Source organism: Pleurodeles waltl, chromosome 4_2 (assembly GCF_031143425.1).
Source record: "Pleurodeles waltl isolate 20211129_DDA chromosome 4_2, aPleWal1.hap1.20221129, whole genome shotgun sequence".
Lineage (NCBI taxonomy): Eukaryota > Metazoa > Chordata > Amphibia > Caudata > Salamandridae > Pleurodeles > Pleurodeles waltl.
This window is the reverse complement of record NC_090443.1, coordinates 743,003,589-743,025,196: the sequence shown is the minus strand read 5'-3', so window position 1 is coordinate 743,025,196 and position 21,608 is coordinate 743,003,589. Positions and strand designations below refer to the sequence as shown.

Genomic DNA, 21,608 nt, shown 5'->3' with positions numbered 1-21,608 from the left:
TTGGCGGGGGTGGGTGCAGGGCCTAGCGTGGTGGGCCACCATGGGGGGTCCCAGGTTTTTTTGGTGAGGGCCAAAGAGGATTATTTCGGTTTTGCTTGAGTTGAGTTTCAGGTGGTTGGCTGTCATATATACATCACTTTTGTCAATATGTGTGTGGTTTCCCTGGGGGGAAAAGGGTCCGACTTGTCTAGTGGCAGTTTTAGTGCCATAAAGAAGCGCAGAAGGTTTATATGCCTACTGCAAAGAGCACATCTGTATTTTATGTAAATAGCTGAGTACATTAGTAAAGTCTATGGAGAGATGAAGGGCACTTTTGCTGGGTGGTAATGAGGGAATCCGAGGAGAAGGGAGTGGGAGCACCAATAATGATTGTTGGACTGGGCGCAGGAGGTGCTAAAGACTGTGACGAATGGTATGTGACAAGGTGTTTTTTGAGTGTCTTGAAAGTACGTGCTGATTGAGGGAAGAAGCGCAGGTAAGGTGGCCTCTACTGTTGCACGTATCTCACACACACCATCGATTTTGTGACTGTCTACGTAGGCTAGTGTTTTAGAGCAACAGTTTAGCCAATAGCAGAAATGGCATCTTGATGGATGACTGCTGCCTGCACTCGGGTTATAGAGGACCGCTCTGACATAGGATCAGAGACTGAGACATCAGATACTGAGGCAGCATCTGAGGGATAGGACAATGGCGCAGACTCTGGGAGTGATTTTTCAGTCAGAGGAGTCCCATTCGAAAACTCCTCTTCCAGTACATTATGAGGGAGGTGATGAGGACAGTCCTGCTGTCCCTTCGCAAGCTGTTCGTGCAACTGGGTAATAGTGGGTTAGGCCAACCCAGAGAGCAGGTGAATGTGGCGGCAAGCAGAGAGAGAGTGCTCTCTTGGGAGCTCACCAATTTAGTTCAGCCCCAAATTCCACCACCCAAATCATATTGTGGAGACATCAAAATTGTCTATGGCAAAACAAACTGGTTTTGTAAGGCAGGCACCTGTGTTTTTGGTCCTGGATTCGGCGGCCATATAGAGAAACACTAAACCCAAACATTTCTGGAAACTAGACATTCGGGGGAGTCCACAGAGGTGTGACTTGTGTGGATTCCCCAAAGTTTTCTTACCCAGAATACCCTGCAAAGCTGAAATGTTGAGAAAAAACTCTATTTTTCTCGCATTTCTGTCACACAAACTACAGGAATATGCTGGGATCCACAACATTCCTACCACCCAGTGACTCCTCACCTGTCCTGATAAAAACACTACCCCACTTGAGTGCCTACACCTAGTGCCTGTGTCAGGAATGGATCACCCCAGGGTCAACAGCTGCCTCACGTAAGGACCAACATTGACCGTTGTGTGATCTATTCCTATCGCAGGCACCAGGCCTAACCACACAAGTGAGGTATCATATTTATCGGGAGACTTGGGGGAACGCTGGGTGGAAGGAAATTTGTGGCTCCCCTCAGATTCCAGAACTTTCTGTCACCGAAATGTGTGGAAAACGTGGTATTTTAGCCACATTTTGAGGTTTGCAAAGGATTCTGGGTAACAGAACCTGGTCCGAGCCCCACAAGTCACCTCATCTTGGATTCCCCTGGGTTTCTAGTTTACAAAAATGTGCTGGTTTGCTAGGTTTCCCCAGGTGCCGGCTGAGCTAGAGGCCAAAATCCACAGGTAGGCACTGTTTTCTATGAAAAAATGTGATGTGTCCACGTTCTGTTTTGGGGCATTTCCTGTCGCGGGCGCTAGGCCTACCCACACAAGTGAGGTATCATTTTTATCGGGAGACTTGGGGGAACGCCGGGTGGAAGGAAATTTGTGGCTCCTCTCAGATTCCAGAACTTTCTGTCACCGAAATGTGAGGAAAACTTGTTTTTTTAGCCACTTTTTGAGGTTTGCAAAGGATTGTGGGTAACAGAACCTGGTCCGAGCCCCGCGAGTCACCCCTCCTTGTATTGCCCTAGGTCTCTAGTTTTCAGAAATGCACAGGTTTGGTAGGTTTCCCTAGGTGCCGGCTGAGCTAGAGGCCAAAATCTACAGGTAGGCACTTCTCAAAAAACACCTCTGTTTTCTTCCAAAAATTTTGATGTGTCCACGTTGCGCTTTGGGGCGTTTCCTGTCGCGGGCGCTAGGCCTACCCACACAAGTGAGGTATCATTTTTATCGGGAGACTTGGGGGAACGCCGGGTGGAAGGAAATTTGTGGCTCCTCTCAGATTCCAGAACTTTCTGTCACCGAAATCTGAGGAAAACTTGTTTTTTTAGCCACTTTTTGAGGTTTGCAAAGGATTCTGGGTAACAGAACCTGGTCCGAGCCCCGCGAGTCACCCCTCCTTGTATTGCCCTAGGTCTCTAGTTTTCAGAAATGCACAGGTTTGGTAGGTTTCCCTAGGTGCCGGCTGAGCTAGAGGCCAAAATCTACAGGTAGGCACTTCTCAAAAAACACCTCTGTTTTCTTCCAAAAATTTTTATGTGTCCACGTTGCGCTTTGGGGCGTTTCCTGTCGCGGGCGCTAGGCCTACCCACACAAGTGAGGTATCATTTTTATCGGGAGACTTGGGGGAACGCCGGGTGGAAGGAAATTTGTGGCTCCTCTCAGATTCCAGAACTTTCTGTCACCGAAATGTGAGGAAAACTTGTTTTTTTAGCCACTTTTTGAGGTTTGCAAGGGATTCTGGGTAACAGAACCTGGTCCGAGCCCCGCAAGTCACCCCTCCTTGGATTCCCCTAGGTCTCTAGTTTTCAGAAATGCACAGGTTTGGTAGGTTTCCCTATGTGCCGGCTGAGCTAGAGGCCAAAATCTACAGGTAGGCACTTTGGAAAAAACAGCTGTGTTTTCTATAAAAAAAATAGGATGTGTCCATGTTGTGTTTTGGGGCATTTCCTGTCGCGGGCACTAGGCCTACCCACACAAGTGAGGTATCATTTTTATCGGGAGACTTGGGGGAACACAGAATAGCAAAACAAGTGTTATTGCCCCTTATCTTTCTCTACATTTTTTCCTTCCAAATATAAGAGAGTGTGTAAAAAAGACGTCTATTTGAGAAATGCCCTGCAATTCACATGCTAGTATGGGCACCTCGGAATTCAGCGATGTGCAAATAACCACTGCTCCTCAAAACCTTATCTTGATCCCATTTTGGAAATGCAAAGGTTTTCTTGATACCTCTTTTTCACTCTTCATATTTCAGCAAATGAATTGCTGTATACCCAGTATAGAATGAAAACCAACTGCAGGGTGCAGCTTATTTATTGGCTCTGGGTACCTAGGGTTCTTGATGAACCTACAAGCCCTTTATATCCCTGCAACCAGAAGAGTCCAGCAGACAAAACGGTATATTGCTTTCAGAAATCTGACATCGCAGGAAAAAGTTAGAGTAAAACATAAAGAAAAATGGCTGTTGTTTTCAGCTCAATTTCAATATTTTTTTATTTCAGCTGTTATTTTCTGTAGGAAAACCTTGTAGGATCTACACAAATGACCCCTTGCTGAATTCAGAATTTTGTCTAGTTTTCAGAAATGTTTAGCATTCCGGGATCCAGCATTGGTTTCACACCCATTCCTGTCACTAACTGGAAGGAGGCTGAAAGCACCAAATATAGTAGAAATGGGGTATGTCCCAGTAAAATGCCAAATTTGTGTTGAAAAATTCGGTTTTCTGATTCAAGTCTGCCCGTTCCTGAAAGGTGGGAAGATAGTGATTTCAGCACCAGAAACCCTTGGTTGGTGGCATTTTCAGGTAAAAAACCACAAGCCTTCTTCGGCAGCCCTTTTTTCCCATTTTTTTGGAAAAAACAAAATTTTCACTGTATTTTGGCTATTTTCTTGGTCTCCTCCAGGGGAAACCACCAACTCTGGGTACCATTAGAATCCCTAGGATGTTGGAAAAAAAGGACGCAAATTTGGCGTGGTTAGCTTATGTGGACAAAAAGTTATGAAGCCCTAAGCGCGAACTACCCCAAATAGCCAAAAAAGGGCTCAGCACTGGGGGGGAAAAGGCCCAGCAGCTAAGAGGTTAAGTGTCACTGCTTAGTGGGAGTTGTCCCTTTGGAGGTGGATCCACAACCCAGTCCTGCGTTGTTCTTCTATTGTGGCCTATAGTATGTCCCTCTGGTGTAGTGGGACTGATAGGAACCTTGCTGCTTCTGGGCAGTGTCTGTCTGTGGAGGTGCTTGTTTTTTTATGACCCTGTAGTATTCTCCATCAAAGGAACCCCTATGTTGGTAGGTTTGTAGTGCACCCATGGCCCTGGCGGTATCAGTGGCTTTCTTTATTTTTTCCAGCATCTCATCTACTTGTGGTCTGAACAAATGTTTAGCATTGAAAGGTAAGTTGAGTAGATGGACATCAGGTTAAAACCAGAGACTCTAAGCCACCATGTAGGGCGCCTGATGACGACACTGGTATTAACCTCCCTTGTAGTTATATCTGCTGTGTCTAGTGCACATTGGATGGTGGCATTAGAAACAAGCTTGCCCTCTTCCACTAGATCTGCCTCTCTTCGCTGGTAATGGTCTGGGAGATGCTGGAGTAGCTCCTGTATCTCATCCCATTGGGCTCTGTTGTATCTTGAGAGAAGGCCTACAGAATTTGCTATTCTGAGATGGTTGGCTGCTTGTGAGGTCACATGTTTTCTGTCGCATCATACTTTTTCTCTCCGTATCGGTGAGGGGAGCATCTCCAGTCCCTTACGAATTGGCTGTCTTCTGGCAGTACGTACCACCAAAGAATCCGGTCGAACATGGCCTTTGATGTATGGTGGATCAGAAGGGGAGGGCTTATATTTCTTGTTTACCCTTGGGGTTAGGACTCTGAATTTTACCAGCTGCTTGATTTCTACTGTGGGCTTAAGCATACCTATTATCATGTGCAACAACTGTACTTTTCGTTGAGACTTGCTTAATGTTTCCACTAAAAAAACATCCTCATCCGCCAGTGTATGCATATCTACTTTATGGTAGTGTGTAGCACTACTCATGACCCACGGTAGGTTGCTGTGTCATCTGGGGGTGAGGGTTTAGAAGGGTTTAAGGGATCAATGTCATTGAGGGAGTCTATGTTGTAATGTTCCCAGGCTTCATTGACATTCTCTGGATAGCGCTGTGGTTTAGGAAAGTACCGTATCTCATAGGGGTCAATGTAATCCCCTATAGATGATGGTGTGGGAGATGTCCGCAGTTGGTCATGAGAGGAGTGTTCAGGCAGGTGATGGTGGATAAACTAATGGTGTAGCTGGTGCTGGCAGCATGGGAATGATAGGTGGTGGAGGAGAAGGTAGAGGTATTGGTGTAGTAGCAGTCGAAGGAGGTGGAGACAGAGGAAACAGTATTGGGTGGTGCCTCTGTCTTTACGTTTCTTCTGAGGGGCTTTGGGTATTTCTGGCCCTATGATCTCCTCTTCAAAAGTCTTCCTCCCATTAGGGAGTGTGTCTGTTTGTAGGAGAGGTGTTTTTGCAACTACCCTTCCAGTGTCCGGATTGATGAACAAGGTTTTTGTTTGGCGTTGAGTTTTTCCTGCAACTTTGCAAGTATTGGCTCAACAGGTCAATGCTTCGGCTCAGATTGTGTTTTTGCTGTTTTCAGCGCTGAGGGTACTTTCGGTGTAGATGGTTTGGGTGTGGAGGGCATTTTCGGTGCTGATAGTTTCTAGAGCTGGAGAGTAGCCTTTGGCACCAAAGTTGCTTTCGGTTCAGAAGGTGTTATTTTCAGGTCGGATGCCTTGTGATGCTTTTCTGACGTCGAAGCTTGCAGTTTTGATGCTAGCAACGACGCTGGCTTTGACTTTGGTGTGGTAAGTCTCTTTGGCTTTTCAACACTTTTTGAGGCCTGCTTAGGCAGAGGGACGTGTGTCTGCTCCTTTGCCTGTTTTTGGATACCTCCATGGGCTGAGGGCAGGGGGATTCTGTGAGCCATTGTTGATGGTTTAGTGGACTCTGTACGGCTTTCGCCAGAGTACTCACGTGCTCTTGGGATCTTGATGGATTATGGTCGGAGTTTTCCCTGCAGCTGACATGTATTACAGGGAAGTCCCTAGGCACATCTTGTGCATTGGCGTCCTCGAAGTCCTCTTCTGGTTGCAGCTCGAGTGTCTGCTTGTCAAAGATATCAGGCACATCTTCTGCTTGGTGCACTTGCATGTCGGAAAGGGCCCAGTGGTGTTCCCTTCGCTGCTGAAGAGTGCTGGAAGGACAGGCAAACTTCACATCATGCCTCGTCATGTTCTGGGGACAAGCGGAGGTTACAGACAGTGTGTTGATCCTGCCAGCAGTACTTGGCATGGCACTTGGGGCAGAAACTGGAGGGAGTCTTTCCCATCACTCTGTCATTGAGGGAAAGAAGATGGCAGCAGAGTTAGAAGGCTAGGTTGAACTGGGTCTGGGCAGGTGGATCGAAGTATGTAAAGAAAACCAGTGGTTGGTTGTATCTTCTTTTAAAGGTTTATGAATTGGGCGCTTGTAAGGCCTCATGGCGGAAAATGAAGCATTGGTCCCAGAGCTCTGAGGTCGACGGCTGAACTCGATGGCGGAGAAAAACAATCTAATAAAGGAGCCAATGAACATGCGCAACACAGACTATAGGAGGAGTCACAATACCTCGTGACTGAAGAGACTTATTTGAAGAAAAACAAGTTGCAAACATCTGAGCTCAACACTAGATGGCAGGAGCATGCTAAGCACATGTATCTATGGTCAACATATGCTACGAATATGTAGTATCCTTGACTGAAAAATATTGGCCTCTGGGGAGTGCCGGTATGTTCAAGTTGTAAAAATAATTCATTTACATAAACGTGTTTTCTGCACGCATCAAGAATATCCCATGAAACACAAACCCCAAGTAGCACCACTTTAAAGAAATACCACGTTATATATGAGCTTTCACTTCCATGGTTAGCCTCAAAGTACAACTCCATACTGGAAGTAATCCGTCTTTTAGGTTCAAATATGTTTTTATTCAGGTAAGTTTACCAACCAAGCCAACTCCAACTTGTTCAAATCCACCACTACCCCTCCACAATCACCCTGATCTTTATTTTCTCCAAAGGCCTTAGTTCTTTCCAGTTAGTTTATTTGGGGATTTGTTGTTTTCTTGCTAGACTTTTATTTGTGTACTCAGTTAAGATGAGGTACGCTACATGTTTTGACATTACTGGTTAAGTTTTGAGTCCCTTAATATACGTAGTACTCTCAATCTTCTGGGGCAGTGCCATTCCATCTTGTGAAAAACCCTACTAACATTCCCCATTGTTTCCAAAACTCCTTTTCCCTACTGTCAGCTGTTCCTACCATTTTTTGCATCCCCAAAAGCCACCAACCCTTCCTCACCCACATGGTCTCAGATGGGATAGTTACTCTTCCTCGGTCTATTAGTATGACCTGCTTTGCCGCTAGTAGCATGCATGACCTAATTTTTCCTTTTCTATTATGTAGGGCGTGTGTTTCCCCAGAAAGGCTACTTAACAGAATAAACTCTGGGTAAGCTGCTATAAACGATCCTGAGACTTCCTCAATTGTTTGCATCACCTTCTGCCACACACTTCTTAGCTATGGGCAAGACCAAAGTACGTGTGTTTAACAGCCAATCCCACAACATCCCATCCAGCAATGTATTCCTCCTGAGTGTCCCAAAACTCCTAACCTTGCTAGGGTATAGTGTCATTGGTATAATATCTTCAACAATGTTTCCTTTCCCCGCACATAACCTTCAACATTGTTAGCTTTTGTCAGTATGGCCTTCCATTGGTCTACATCCAATGTTGTTTCGAGTTATTTTTCCAAAGTCTTCTGGACCTTACTGAACAGTCGATCGTCATCATATAGTCATTACTAATGAGGTGTTTTTCCTATAGGATCACATCCTTGTTGCTTCCATTTTATGAATGACTGCGGAACCCAATATTTATCCTGACAACATCAGAATCGTTCTGTTTCTTGTATGCCAAATTATACTTCTCTACTAAATACAGTGTCTCTATCTACCCATAATTAAAGGGCAGTTTATTCCATTTCAAAAAGGTTCTTTAATGTTTTTAAATAATAATGTATTAATGAACAGCAATGTATTCAATCCACATCTCTCTATATATAGACCTATATATGTAAAGACATACATATATACACACACACATATATTGAGACATATTTATAAAGGCATGTATTCATATATACACATTTATGCACACATACAGAGAAAGCGATTGTTCGATCGATCCCTTGAAGCAGATTTTCATTTACAAATCAGAGTAAATTCTCATAACAGTGTCTACTTACCAGCGCAATGAAAGCCATAACGATAAGTACAGGAACATGATAAATTAATGGTAGCTCCCGCAGAAGTTCTTTAATAAATTCACCAATACCTTGTCCCACATGCTTCAATGGCTCAGTCACAAAGTGCGTAAAGGTCAGAGCTAATGCCTACAAAATAAAAACATGATGCAGATTTAGTTAAAAGAAAAAGAAAAAAAGACAAAGGAACATGAAGGGTTGATGTATGCAAAGCACATGCCTTAGTTGGCGGAACCATCAAAGCAGGATTGACTAGGAGAGCTTTATAGTAGTCGTCACAGGGATCATTCTGGAAACTCCAAAGTCGTGTCATCCAACCTATAGATGAAGAAAGATAATACAAGAATTGGCCTTTTTATTAAAATATTTTCTGTATTATTCAGCAGAACAAAATAACGTAATAACAGTGAAACCCCACGGATGAAGCTTAAAAACAACTTGTTTCTTTACCCTTAAATAAAATTCTCAAGGAGCGAGTGGGCTTGATTCCCCCTGTAACTTCTCTGTTTGGACTGTGAGAACAGAGAGAAACAAGTAAACAGCCCTGTCCTTGAAAGACTCGAAATCCTTAGCCAGTGTAGGGATACTGGGGGCTGAATGTTATCCAGCCTTTGGCTGTAGCCATGCCAGTCTAGTTCTGTGCAAGTGCCACAAACATTGAGCATGTGAAGATGTTCTTCCCACTGAAGGCCAAAATAATACCTTTATCCTGAGCTTCCAGCTTTAAGTTCAAATACTTTAACCACACTTGGTGCAAGGAAAAACTACCTTTCATGATTCTGAACAGCAATGCCAATGCAATCCCTAGACATCATCATGTTCGGCAATATAGTCCCTCTGCCTAGAATGATCTTAAACATACAGTCACCTTGAACACTGCTAGGCTAAATGTGTCTCACACCTTTGCTTGTGATCCTCCTCCGTGTGCTGAGCATTCCAGAGCGCAATTGTGTGATGATGATGATGATGATGATGTGTGGTGTGTAAAGCCAATGGTAAAGAGTTGCAATGCAGGACTCCTCCTACCAGAAGGATAGAATGTCCCAGTAATTTATGATAAATGCTAAGTGTGGATTTTCTTGGACCTTTCCAGTTACTGCCATTGCATCAAAGATATGCCACTCTTATGGAAGACTTTCCTCTGGAAATTGTCTTGGACAACGAAGTGCAATTTACTTTTGCAAGAGATGAATGTGTTTTTGGGTGATGCTGGTATCAAGCACAATAGGAGACATTTTTATCATCCTCAAAGCAATGGCCATGTGGAGAGGATGAGTAGATTGGTCTATCAGTTCATCAGGGGTGGTGGGTTATGTGTGGAAGATGCTGCAAGAGCAGTGTTGTGGGCATATCACAACAAGCAGCACAGTGTCACTGGTGTTACACCTTTTATAGCTTTGAGGCATGTTCCCCAGGTGGTTAACCACGGTTAGGAATGCAGTGAGTGTGTTGCCGAAAGAAGAGTGTGCAAAGAACAAGTTAATTACCTTCGGTAACGATTTATCTGGTAGAGACATATTATAGTTGCAGATTACTTACCTATGAATTTCCCCCAGGCGTCAGACTGGATCCAGAGACTTTTCTTTGAGCAGTACCCTTGCACGCCATTAGGTGGCGTAGGTCGACTTTGCGTTTGTCGTTGGTGTTGTGATGATGTAGGGGGTCGAATATAGGCGCCGCCTCGGCACGGTGACGTCAGTTTCTTTTCACGACTTTCCACGCTAAAGCATGGAGCCATGAAGAACACTGAAGTGATGCGCCAGAACTAAGGCCCTAAGAGGGTAATCCCTGTCCCTAGAAATCAGTTTACAAGCAGAGAGGATGGGTGGGTCGTTAAGGAATCTGCAACTAGAATATGTCTCCACCAGATAAATAGTTACCAAAGGAGCCCACATTAGGTAAGTGGGGGCAAGTTTGAGGTCCCAATGAGGCATAATAAATGGAGTGGGAGGATACAGGTGAGTAAGACCTTTGAGGAATCTCACCCACAATAGGGGATTTAAAAAGAGAAGGTTGATCTGGCAATCTAAGAAAAGCTGGGATAGCCAATAAGTAGCCTTTAAGAGTGCCCAAGACAGAACCCAGATGGCCTAAGGAAACAATGAACAAAAGGACCTCAGAAAGAGGGGCAGAGAGAGGACCAACGGACTTGTCCGTGCACCATGCCATAAATATATGCCAACATATCATTTTGATGGAGGGACGCCTGGCTGCCAAGATAACATCGCAGACTTCGAGTGGAAGATCAAAAGCAGTCAACTGCTGCCGCTCAATCTCCCACTGCTCAATTTCCACGCAAGAAGGTGGACAGGTTCGGGAACTGTCCCCTGTTGCTGCAACAGAAGATCCTCACAAACAGGCTGTCTGATCAGAGGATCTGTGGTCATGCTCAATAGTTCTGAATACGATACTCTTCATGCCCAGTCCGGAGCGACAAGAATGACTTGGGCCCAGTCGTTCCTGATCTTCTTTAGCACTCTGGGAAGAAGTGGTATTGGCAGAAAGGCGTACAGGAGGCCTGGGCTCCACTTGAGACAAAAAGTGGCGCTGAGCAAGAACCGCCTCAGAAACTCCAATGGGCAAAACTGCTGACATTGCCCTTTCTATGTGGAGGCGAACAGATCTAACCAATGCTCTCCACACTGCTGAAAGAGGCTTTGCGCCACCTCCAAAAGGGGATGCTATTTGTGATCGACTACGCATCGACAGCTGAGTTAATCTGCTCTGGCATTCAGAGAGCCTGCCAGATGTTGAACTACCAGAGAAATGCCCTGATGTGCCAGCCATGTCTAGAGCCGCTGCGCCTCTTGACAAACTGCCAAGGACCCCAAACCGCCCTGTTTGTTGCAGTGCCACATGGCGGTGGTGTTGTTCATAAACACCTGCAACACTTTCCCTTTGATAGAGGGAAGGAATGCTTTCAACGCAAGTCTGATCGCCCGGAGCTCCAGCAGAGTGATGTGAAGTTCGGACTCAGCTGGAGACCAGAGACCTCTGATCTCTGCCTCTCCCATGTGGCCGCCCCATCCCAGAAGTGATGCATCTTTCACTATTGTAAGTTCTGGTTGAGGAAGGGAGAGGGATCTGCCTTTGACCCAATCCTGATTTGAAAGCCACAACCGCAGATCTTTTGCAGTCCTTGCTAAGATCTGGACCATGTCAGAGAGATTCCCCTAATGCTGCGCCCACTGGAACTTCAGATCCCACTGCAGAGCCTGCATATGCCATCTGGCATGTGTCACTAGCAGGAACGAGGAGACCATGAGGCCCAGCAGCATCAGAGTCATTCTCACCGAAACCCAGGATAGAGGCTGAAACATCGAATCATAGCCTGAATATCCTGGACTTGCTGATCGGGAGGATAGGCCCGAAACTGTGCTGTGTCCAGAACAGCTCTGATGAAAGGGAGTGTCTGAGAGGGGGTCAGGTGTGACTTCGGTATGTTTATAGTGAACCCCAGCATGTGCAGGAGGTTCGCCGTAGTCTGAAGGTGGGAGATGACTTTTGGAGCGTATCCGCCTTCAATAGCCAATCATCGAGGTAGGGGAAGACTGAAATCCCCAACTTGCACGGATCAGCTGCAATCACTGCCATCACTTTCGTGAACACCCAAGGGGTGCTGGTAAGGCTCCTGGTAAGAGGAACACAGTAAACTGAAAGTGCTCGTGACTTACCATGAATCGTAGCTAACACCTGTGGGCGGGCAAGACAGAAATATGAAAATAAGCATCTTGCAAATCCAACGCCACCATCCAGTCGCCTGGGTCCAAGGCAGAAAGAACCTGAGCCAAGGTGAGCATTTTGAACTTCTCCTTCCTGAGGAAGAGATTGAGGGTCCTGATGTCGAGGATAGGACATAAGCCCCTGTCCTTTTTGGGGACGAGAACATAGCAGGAATAACAATCACAGCCTACTTCTGGTGCAGGATCCCTCTCTAGGGCCCCGTTGGCCAAGAGAGCCACAACTTCCTCACGGAGAAGTGCCAAGTGATCCTCCGTCATTTGCCCAAAAGATGGAGACATGGCCGGAGGGTAAGTCTTGAAGGGGAGGGAGTAGCCTCTTCCGACGATCTGCAAAACCCACCTGTCCATCATGATGGATTCCCAGTGGGGCAGGTGATGGCATATCCTGCCGACAACTGGACGGAGGTGGGGGGATGGATCAGGAAGGTTTGGAGGCAGGAGTGAGGGTGGACTGGGCAGACCTCTGGTTCCCTGTCCCACAAGCCAGTGGGATTCCGCGTCCCCAGCCACGCAGTGGCTGAACGGCATGCATGGCACGGTGGCTGGGGAGGGACGTGGCAGGGAGCCACCCCGTGCCCACGAAATGGGCGAAAGGCAGACTGTTGTGGACGAGGGGCAATGGAAAGTCCAAGGGACCGAGCCGTAGCCCGGGAGTCCTTAAATCTCTCCAGCGCCAAGTCTGCCTTATATCCGAAGAGATGAGTGCCATCAAAAGGCATGTCCATGAGGGTCTGCTGGACATTCCCCGGAAAAACAGAAGTTCTCAACCTGGCGTGTCGTCGTAATCCCACGGTCCACGCAACCGATCTACCTAGAGAGTCGTGTCCAGCACACATCGAATGGTGAACTTGGACGCATCTCTCCCGTCGGCGAAAGCCTGGGAGACAATCGCATGGCCCGACTCCAGGATCAGCGGCAGAACTTGTGCAACCATGTCTGTCAGAAAGTGCCTTTTCTCTTGGCATGGTTACCCCATTTTCTGCCCGTTGTCAGTATGTTTGACTGTGTTCACTGGGTTCCTGCTAACCAGGACCCCATTAACTTTGCTTTTTCCTCCAAATAGTTTTTCTCCCCACATGTGGCATACTGGTACTCCCATGTAAGTCCCCAGTATATGGTACCTAGGTACCCAGGGCATTGGGGTCCCTATGGGCTACAGAAGTTATTCTGCCACCCATGCAAGGGGTTCTGCAAGCCTGCCATTGCAGTCTGTGTGAACTGGGTGTGCGCACCCGGTTTTACTACCGGTAACTCATCCCAGAGAGCAGGGTGCAGTACTTGTGTGTGAGGGCACCCCTGCACTAGCAGAGGTGCCCCCCCACCATGAACTCCCACCCAATTTTACTGGACTTCATGAATGCGGGACACCATTTTATATATGTACTGGACATAGGTCACTATCAATGTCTAGCTACACAATGGTAACTCCGAACCTGTGCATGTTTGGTATCAAACATGTTGGAATCATACCCCAATACTGTTGCAAGTATTGGAAGTATGATTCCATGCACTCTGGGGGCTCCTTAGAGGACCCCCAGCATTGCTTCCACCATTCTTATAGGGTTTTCTTGGGCAGCCCCAGCTGCTGCCACCCCTCAGTCAGGTTTCTGCCCTCCTGCTGCTTGAGAAACTCAAGCCCTGGAAAGCAGAACAAAGGATTTCCTTTGGGAGGGGGGTGTTACACCCTCTCCCTTTGGAAACAGCTTTTATATATATATATAGTGTATTTACGTGCCTTTATTTTTGAAGAACCAAGTGCTTCCTTTCTTGGGTGTAAGTACTGTGTGACTATAGTGGTATTGTGGTATTGTGGTATTGTGGTATTGAATGGGCTTCGCATGTCTCCTAGATAAGCCTTGGCTGCTCATCCACAGCTACCTCCAGAGAGCCTTGCTTCTAGACACTGCCTACACTTCACTGAGAGGGACTACCTGGACCTGGTATAAGGTGTAAGTACCATAGGTACCCACCACACACCAGGCCAGCTTCTTACAGTGTCCCACAAGGAGCGGGTATAGCGGCCCAAAAGGCATGCGGTGTTCACAGACTGCAATGCCAGACGCGAGGAAGAAAACATATTCTTCCCAAGATAGTCCAGTCTTTTTGATTCCCTATTCGGGGGAGTGGCTGGGAATGTGCCAGATGACGAATGACCAAGCTCTCAGGCTTGGGGTGTTCGGTCAGGATTTTAGGGTTGTTCGGAGCGGGTCGGTGGCGGCGAGTGATTGCCCTATTCACAGTAGCCCCTGTTGTGGGTTAGGACCAGAGTAGGCAGCTCAAGGACAAGGACCTCGGCTACCCTACTGACCACCATGGAGTAAGAAGCTCCCTCTGCTGCAGCCACGGTAGTAGAAGATAGCATGACAGTGTCTGGGGAAGTATCAAGACCACTGGCCTCGCCCAATTCCTGAGCCCAGTCCATGTTTGGGTCTTCTGGCTGGTATTCATAAGGGTCCAGCTACCGCTCCGACCCTTCCTCCCATTCGTACCCATAGAAAAAGGGTCTGAATCCAACCTAGGGCGGCTAGGCCTCATCGAAGTCGAGATGGGCATCGGTCAACGCCCTTCCAGCTCATCGAGGATCAGGGTCGGGTTGGCATCTATTGTGGGCCCAACCAAAATCGGGAGTGTTGACATCTTTGCGGGCGCTGGGGAAGGTCTCAGTGGTGCGACCGGCGCGGATCCGGACGCTGACTCGGAGGGACTCTGGGTAGCCAGAGCTGCCGGTGTGGAACCCAAAGGGCCCCCCCCTCCAAAGGTGCCGCAAGTGGGTTGGACTGCCCAAAAATGAGGCGCATGGCCTCATAAAATTCTTTTAGTTAGGCAGGGGTCACGCCGGCTCCCGGAAAGTCAGGTAGGTGCGAGCAGACTCAGAAGTAGGCTCCGCAGACAGAGACCTAGAGTGACATACTTCACACCCGCCGGTATTCTGAAATGGAACCCGAAGCAGAACCGGCAATGTTGGAACACAGGCACATTCTTGCACTTCCTCTGGGAGTGTCCAAGGTTGGTCCTGCACTTTGGAAAAGTACTAAGCGAGATTGATAGAGCCTTTGATACACAAATCCCACGCTTTGCTGCGTACACCCTTCTGGGCCTACCTAATCCCTTGACATACAACCTCTAATCCTTATGAGGCCGAAAAATGGCTCTAGCCTTAGGAATAGCACACCAAGCCATACTCTTCCTTTGGGGCACTGATAAATCTCTGGAATATACAACATGGTTACACAAATTATGGTTAATATTAGGCATGAGGAAGTTGACACTTGAACACCTACTGTGAATTATGGGCTCCATTTATAAGCATCCTCTCGGCTGAAATCAATGAGCTGACCTGTCCCAAATATCTTACATTGCTGCATCTAATTTTGGATCCTCTAAAAGTCACTGAGGCCAAGGGCTTACAACAGGGGTACAGGACATAAGGTTCATCGGGGGTATGAGAGTTACTATACCAGAACCACTGTGGTAACTACCACATATATCAACTACACAAAAGGGATGGGGGGTGGCACAGTTGCTGGGATTATGCTTTTCTGTCACACCATATTAACATGCTGCTGACCTACAGGTTGTAGGCGACTGAGCTGTGGAAAATGAATGTGACTTCCTGTTTATTCAAAACTAATACAAAGAACTGAATATGGTCATGGCAATGCTAGATCAGTACTGCTTAAAATGGTGCAGATAGGGGCATTCCAAACATATAGCCATACCCTGACACTCAAGATGTTGAAAATAAGGAATCTGTGACCAAGAGGCATGATACTAAGGCGATTGTAGGAAGCTGGCCATCTATGCAGTGTGTCAAATGTAGGAGTACGCTATGCAGCTAGTACAGGAAATGATTATTGGTTTACAGAGATTAAATTAATATCCCTTAATGCTCTCTTTTGTGGTAGTGTGGGCGAGCAGTTTAGGCTTACCAGAAGGTAGTGCTAAGCATTTGTTTATCACAGAGTTGATAAATGAGACACATACTGAAGAAGAAACACGAGACCAATTTAGAACAAAATGAAAATGTCACTTACCCAGTGTACATCTGTTCGTGGCATCAGTCGCTGAGATTCACATGGTATGCATTAGCTCGCCATCTGGTGTTGGGTCGGAGTGTTACAAGTTGTTTTTCTTCGAAGAAGTGTTTTCGAGTCACTGGACCGAGTGGCTCCTCCTTCTGTGCTCATTGCGCATGGGCGTCGACTCCATCTTCGATTGTTTTCCCCGCAGAGGGTGAGGTAGGAGTTGTACTATAGTAATAGTGCCCGCGCAATGAAGTGTGTAAGTATGTACCTATTAAAGGTTTAAATAATATATATACAAATGTACAAAATTGAAGGTAACTTCTGAACTGCTACAGGCTTCCGGGGAGGTGGGTGGGCCCATGTGAATCTCAGCGACTGATGCCACGAACAGATGTACACTGGGTAAGTGACATTTTCAGTTCGATGGCATCTGTCGCTGTAGATACACATGGTATGCATAGACTAGTAAGCAGTTATTTCCCCATAAGCGGTGGATTAGCCTGTAGGAGTAGAAGTTGTCTGAAATAGAGTTCTTAATACAGCTTGACCTACTGCGGCTTGTTGTGCGGATAGCACATCTATACAGTAGTGTTTGGTGAATGTGTGAGGCGTAGACCATGTGGCTGCCTTACATATTTCATGCATTGGGATGTTTCCTAAAAAGGCCATTGAAGCACCTTTTTTCCTGGTTGAATGTGCCCTGGGAGTAATGGGCAGTTGTCTTTTTGCTTTAAGGTAGCAGATTTGGATGCATTTAACAATCCATCTGGCTATACCTTGTTTTGATATTGGGTTACCTGCATGAGGTTTTTGGAATGCAATAAATAGCTGTTTAGTCTTTCTGATGATCTTTGTTCTGTCAATGTAGTACATTAATGCTCTTTTGACATCTAATGTATGTAGTGCTCTTTCAGCCACAGAATCTGGCTGTGGGAAAAAAACAGGTAGTTCTACCGTTTGATTTAGATGGAACGGTGAAATAACTTTTGGTAAAAATTTTGGATTAGGTCGTAGGACGACCTTATTTTTATGTATTTGTATAAAAGGTTCCTGTGTTGTGAACGCTTGAATTTCACTTACTCTTCTCAGAGATGTAATGGCGATGAGAAAGGCAACTTTCCAGGTTAGGAATTGTATTCCGCAAGAGTGCATGGGTTCGAAAGGTGGGCCCATGAGTCTTGTTAGGACCACGTTTAGGTTCCATGAAGGAACAGGTGGTGTTCTTGGTGGTATAATTCTTTTAAGACCTTCTATGAATGCTTTGATGACTGGTATCCTATACAAGGAAGTTGAATAGGTAGTCTGCAGGTATGCAGATATTGCTGCAAGGTGTATTTTAATAGAAGAGAAGGCTAGCCTTGCTTTTTGTAAATGGAGCAAGTAATTTATTATATGTTTTGGAGTTGCGTCTAGTGGTTGTATCTGATTATGATGGCAGTAACAAACAAATCTTTTCCACTTACTTGCGTAGCAGTGTCTAGTGGATGGCCTTCTGGCCTGCTTTATGACCTCCATACACTCTTGGCTAAGTTGTAAGTGTCCGAATTCTAGGATTTCAGGAGCCAGATTGCTAGATTCAGCGATGCTGGATCTGGGTGTCTGATCTGTTGGTTGTGTTGCGTTAACAGATCTGGTTTGTTGGGCAGTTTGATGTGGGGTACTACAGAAAGATCTAGCAGTGTTGTGTACCAGGGGGGTTGTCTTGCCCACGTTGGTGCTATTAAAATGAGTTTGAGTTTGTTTTGACTCAATTTGTTCACTAGATAAGGGAGGAGAGGGAGAGGAGGAAAAGCGTAAGCAAATATTCCTGACCAGTTCATCCATAGGGCATTGCCTTGGGCTTGCTTGTGTGGGTATCTGGACGCGAAGTTTTGGCATTTTGCGTTCTCTTTTGTTGCAAATAAGTCTATCTGAGGTGTTCCCCAGAGTGTGAAGTAGGTGTTCAGAATTTGTGGGTGGATTTCCCATTCGTGGACTTGTTGGTGATCTCGAGAGAGATTGTCTGCCAGTTGATTCTGGATCCCTGGAATAAACTGTGCTATGAGGCGAATTTGATGGTGGATTGCCCACTTCCATATGTTTTGAGCTAATAAGCTTAACTGCGTTGAATGTGTTCCTCCTTGTTTGTTTAGATAATACATCGTTGTCATGTTGTCTGTTTTGACAAGGATGTATTTGTGGGTTATGATTGGTTGGAAAGCTTTTAGTGCTTGAAAAACTGCTAATAATTCTAGATGATTTATATGCAGTTTTGTTTGATGTATGTTCCATTGTCCTCTTATGGTGTGTTGATTGAGATGTGCTCCCCACCCTGTCATGGAAGCATCTGTTGTTATTACGTACTGTGGCACTGGGTCTTGGAAAGGCCGCCCTTTGTTTAAATTTATACTGTTCCACCATAGAAGCGAGAGGTAAGTTTGGCGGTCTATTAACACCAGATCTAGAAGGTGACCCTGTGCTTGAGACCACTGTGAGGCTAGGCATTGTTGTAAGGGCCTCTTGTGCAGTCTTGCGTTTGGGACAATGGCTATGCATGAGGACATCATGCCTAGGAGCTGTAGTATTGTTCTTGCTTGTATTGTTTGATTTGGAGACATGTGTTGAATGACTCTGTTGAAATTGTGAATTCTTTGTGGAGTTGGCGTTGCTACTCCTTTTGTCGTGTCTATTCTGGCCCCTAGATATTGCTGTACTTTGCTTGGCTGAATGTTGGATTTTGCAAAGTTGACGGTGAACCCTAGTTTGTAGAGGGTTTGTATAACTTGATTTGTGTGGTTTGAGCATTGTGTGAGCGAACTGGTTTTGATTAGCCGGTCGTCTAGATACGGGAATACATGTATTTGCTGCCTTCTGATGTGTGCAGCGACTACTGCTAGGCATTTTGTGAATACCCTTGGAGCGGTTGTTAAACCGAAAGGCAATACTTTGAATTGGTAATGTATTCCTTTGAATACAAACCTTAGATATTTTCTGTGTGATTGATGTATTGGTATATGGAAATATGCGTCTTTGAGGTCTAGGGTTGTCATGTAGTTGTGTTTTTTGAGCAATGGTAACACTTCTTGTAGTGTGACCATGTGAAAGTGGTCTGATTTGATGAATGTGTTTACTACTCTGAGGTCCAGAATTGGTCTCAGTGTTTTGTCCTTTTTTGGTATCAAGAAGTACAGTGAATAAACTCCTGTGTTTATTTGTGTGCTTGGTACTAATTCTATTGCATTTTTTTGCAGTAATGCTTGAACTTCTATCTCTAGAAGCTGTGAATGGTGTTTTGATAAATTTTGTGATTTTGGTGGTATGTCTGGAGGGAATTGCAGGAATTCTATGCAATAACCATGTTGGATAATTGCTAGAACCCATGTGTCTGTAGTTATTTCCTCCCATGCTTCGTAATATTGACCTATCCTTCCCCCCACTGGTGTTGTGTGGGGGGGGTGAGTGACGTGTGAGTCACTGCTTGTTGGTAGTGGTTTTGGGGCTTTGAAATCTTCCTCTATTCCTAGGGAATTGCCCTCCTCTATACTGGCCCCGAAAGCCTCCCCTGTACTGTCCCTGGTAGGTGGACGGTGCGGACTGTGAGGTACTGGCTTGTGTGGCCTGACCCCGAAACCCTCCTCTAAAAGGTGTTTTGCGGAAGGTGGTATAAGATCCTCTGCTCTGCGGGGAGTAGAGTGCGCCCATGGCCTTGGCAGTGTCAGTGTCCTTTTTGAGCTTTTCTATGGCTGTGTCGACCTCCGGACCGAACAGCATTTTTTCGTTTACTGGCATGTTAAGTACTGCCTGCTGAATTTCTGGCTTGAATCCAGACGTTCTGAGCCATGCGTGCCTACGGATGGTAACCGACGTATTAATGGTCCTTGCGGCTGTGTCTGCTGCATCCATAGAGGAGCGTATTTGATTGTTGGAATTGTTTTGACCTTCTTCAACAACCTGTTTTGCTCTTTTTTGTAGATCTTTTGGGAGATGTTCAATGAGATGCTGCATCTCATCCCAGTGGGCTCTGTCGTATCGCGCTAGCAGCGCTTGTGAGTTTGCGATGCGCCACTGGTTTGCTGCCTGGACAGCGACCCTCTTCCCGGCTGCATCAAACTTTCTGCTTTCTTTATCTGGGGGAGGTGCATCCCCAGAAGTGTGTGAATTTGCCCGTTTTCTGGCAGCCCCTACCACCACAGAATCTGGTGGCAGCTGAGAGGTGATGAATACAGGGTCCGTAGGAGGCGCCTTATATTTTTTGTCCACTCTAGGCGTTACTGCCCTGCTTTTGACTGGCTCTTTGAAGATCTCCTTTGCATGGCGAAGCATGCCTGGGAGCATAGGCAGGCTCTGGTAGGAGCTGTGGGTGGAGGAGAGGGTGTTAAATAAAAAGTCATCCTCTACTTGTTCAGAGTGTAGTTCCACATTATGGAACTGAGCTGCTCTAGCCACCACTTGTGAATAGGCTGTGCTGTCCTCAGGTGGTGATGGCCTAGTTGGGTATGTGTCTGGGCTGTTATCAGACACTGGTGCATCGTACAAGTCCCACGCGTCTTGATCTTGGTCATCGTGGCTCATGGCGGTGTGAGCTGGCGAATGTGACGGGGTGTAAGTTGGTGAAGTCGGAGTTACAGGTGGAGGCGAGGGAGGAGGTGTTACCGTCTTTGCTGTTTGTTGCTGAGGAGCCTCTCGTGCTACAAACTGAAGTGTTCTCTTTCTTTTGACAGGTGGAAGGGTACTGATCTTCCCTGTCCCCTGCTGAATAAAGATACGCTTCTGCGTGTGATCCACTTCAGTGGATTGCAGTTCCTGTACGAATCTGTGTCTTTTCATTTGTGAAGACATAGAAAGTTCTTCAGTATAGGAGCCTGAAACTGAGTCTGTTGGTGCTTTTTTCGGCTCCGAAAACCCTGTTGTTTGTTTTTTCGGCTCCGAGGTAACCTTCCTCTTCTTTTGTGCCGAAAAATCTTGGCCTCTATGATCTTCGGCGCCACTGTCTCGGCGTCGATCCGTGTCGACACCGAACTCTCGGTGTCGATGCTTCTCTTTAGCACTCTCTCGGTCCCGAGGAGGCTGCGTGCCGGTGTCTCGACCGGAGTCGGACGATCTCGACACTGAATGGGCCTTTTTCGGTGCCGATTGTTGGTCACCGTGAATTTGGGTTGAGCCATGGCCGGTTGGCAGTGGCGTCCCCTGGGCCTTTTTGCCTTTTTTAATTTCTGATCTCGACGTCTTACTCACTGTTTTTGGATGGTCGAGTTCGTCGGAGTCTGAATCCTGGATGGAAAAGGATTCCTCCTGTTCCTCTTCTGTCTCGAACTGTCGATGCTCTTTTGGCGTGGACGCCATCTGCAGTCTTCTCGCTCGACGGTCGCGCAGAGTTTTTCGGGACCGGAACGCCCGACAGGCCTCACAGGATTCTTCGCTGTGCTCGGGTGACAGGCACAGGTTACAGACCGAGTGTTGGTCCGTATAAGGATATTTGTTGTGGCATTCAGGGCAGAATCGAAACGGGGTCCGTTCCATCGGCGTTGTTCTCCACGCGGTCGGGCCGACTAGGCCCCGACGGTGTGCCGAAATCT

At 46.5% G+C, this 21,608-nt stretch overlaps 1 protein-coding gene across 7 annotated transcripts in view; it reads right to left on the bottom strand.

Annotated features, from left to right (window-relative positions):
* CLCC1 (chloride channel CLIC like 1) overlaps positions 1 to 21,608 on the bottom strand; it is a 190,529-nt gene that overhangs the window by 36,751 nt on the left and 132,170 nt on the right. For all 7 annotated transcript variants that reach the window (XM_069232390.1, XM_069232391.1, XM_069232394.1 and 4 more), the window contains exons 8-9: positions 8,506 to 8,603; positions 8,268 to 8,414 (exon numbers count right to left, since the gene is read on the bottom strand). In XM_069232390.1, coding sequence (XP_069088491.1) covers positions 8,268 to 8,414; positions 8,506 to 8,603 — 245 coding nt within the window. The remainder of the gene's footprint in view (positions 1 to 8,267; positions 8,415 to 8,505; positions 8,604 to 21,608) is intronic.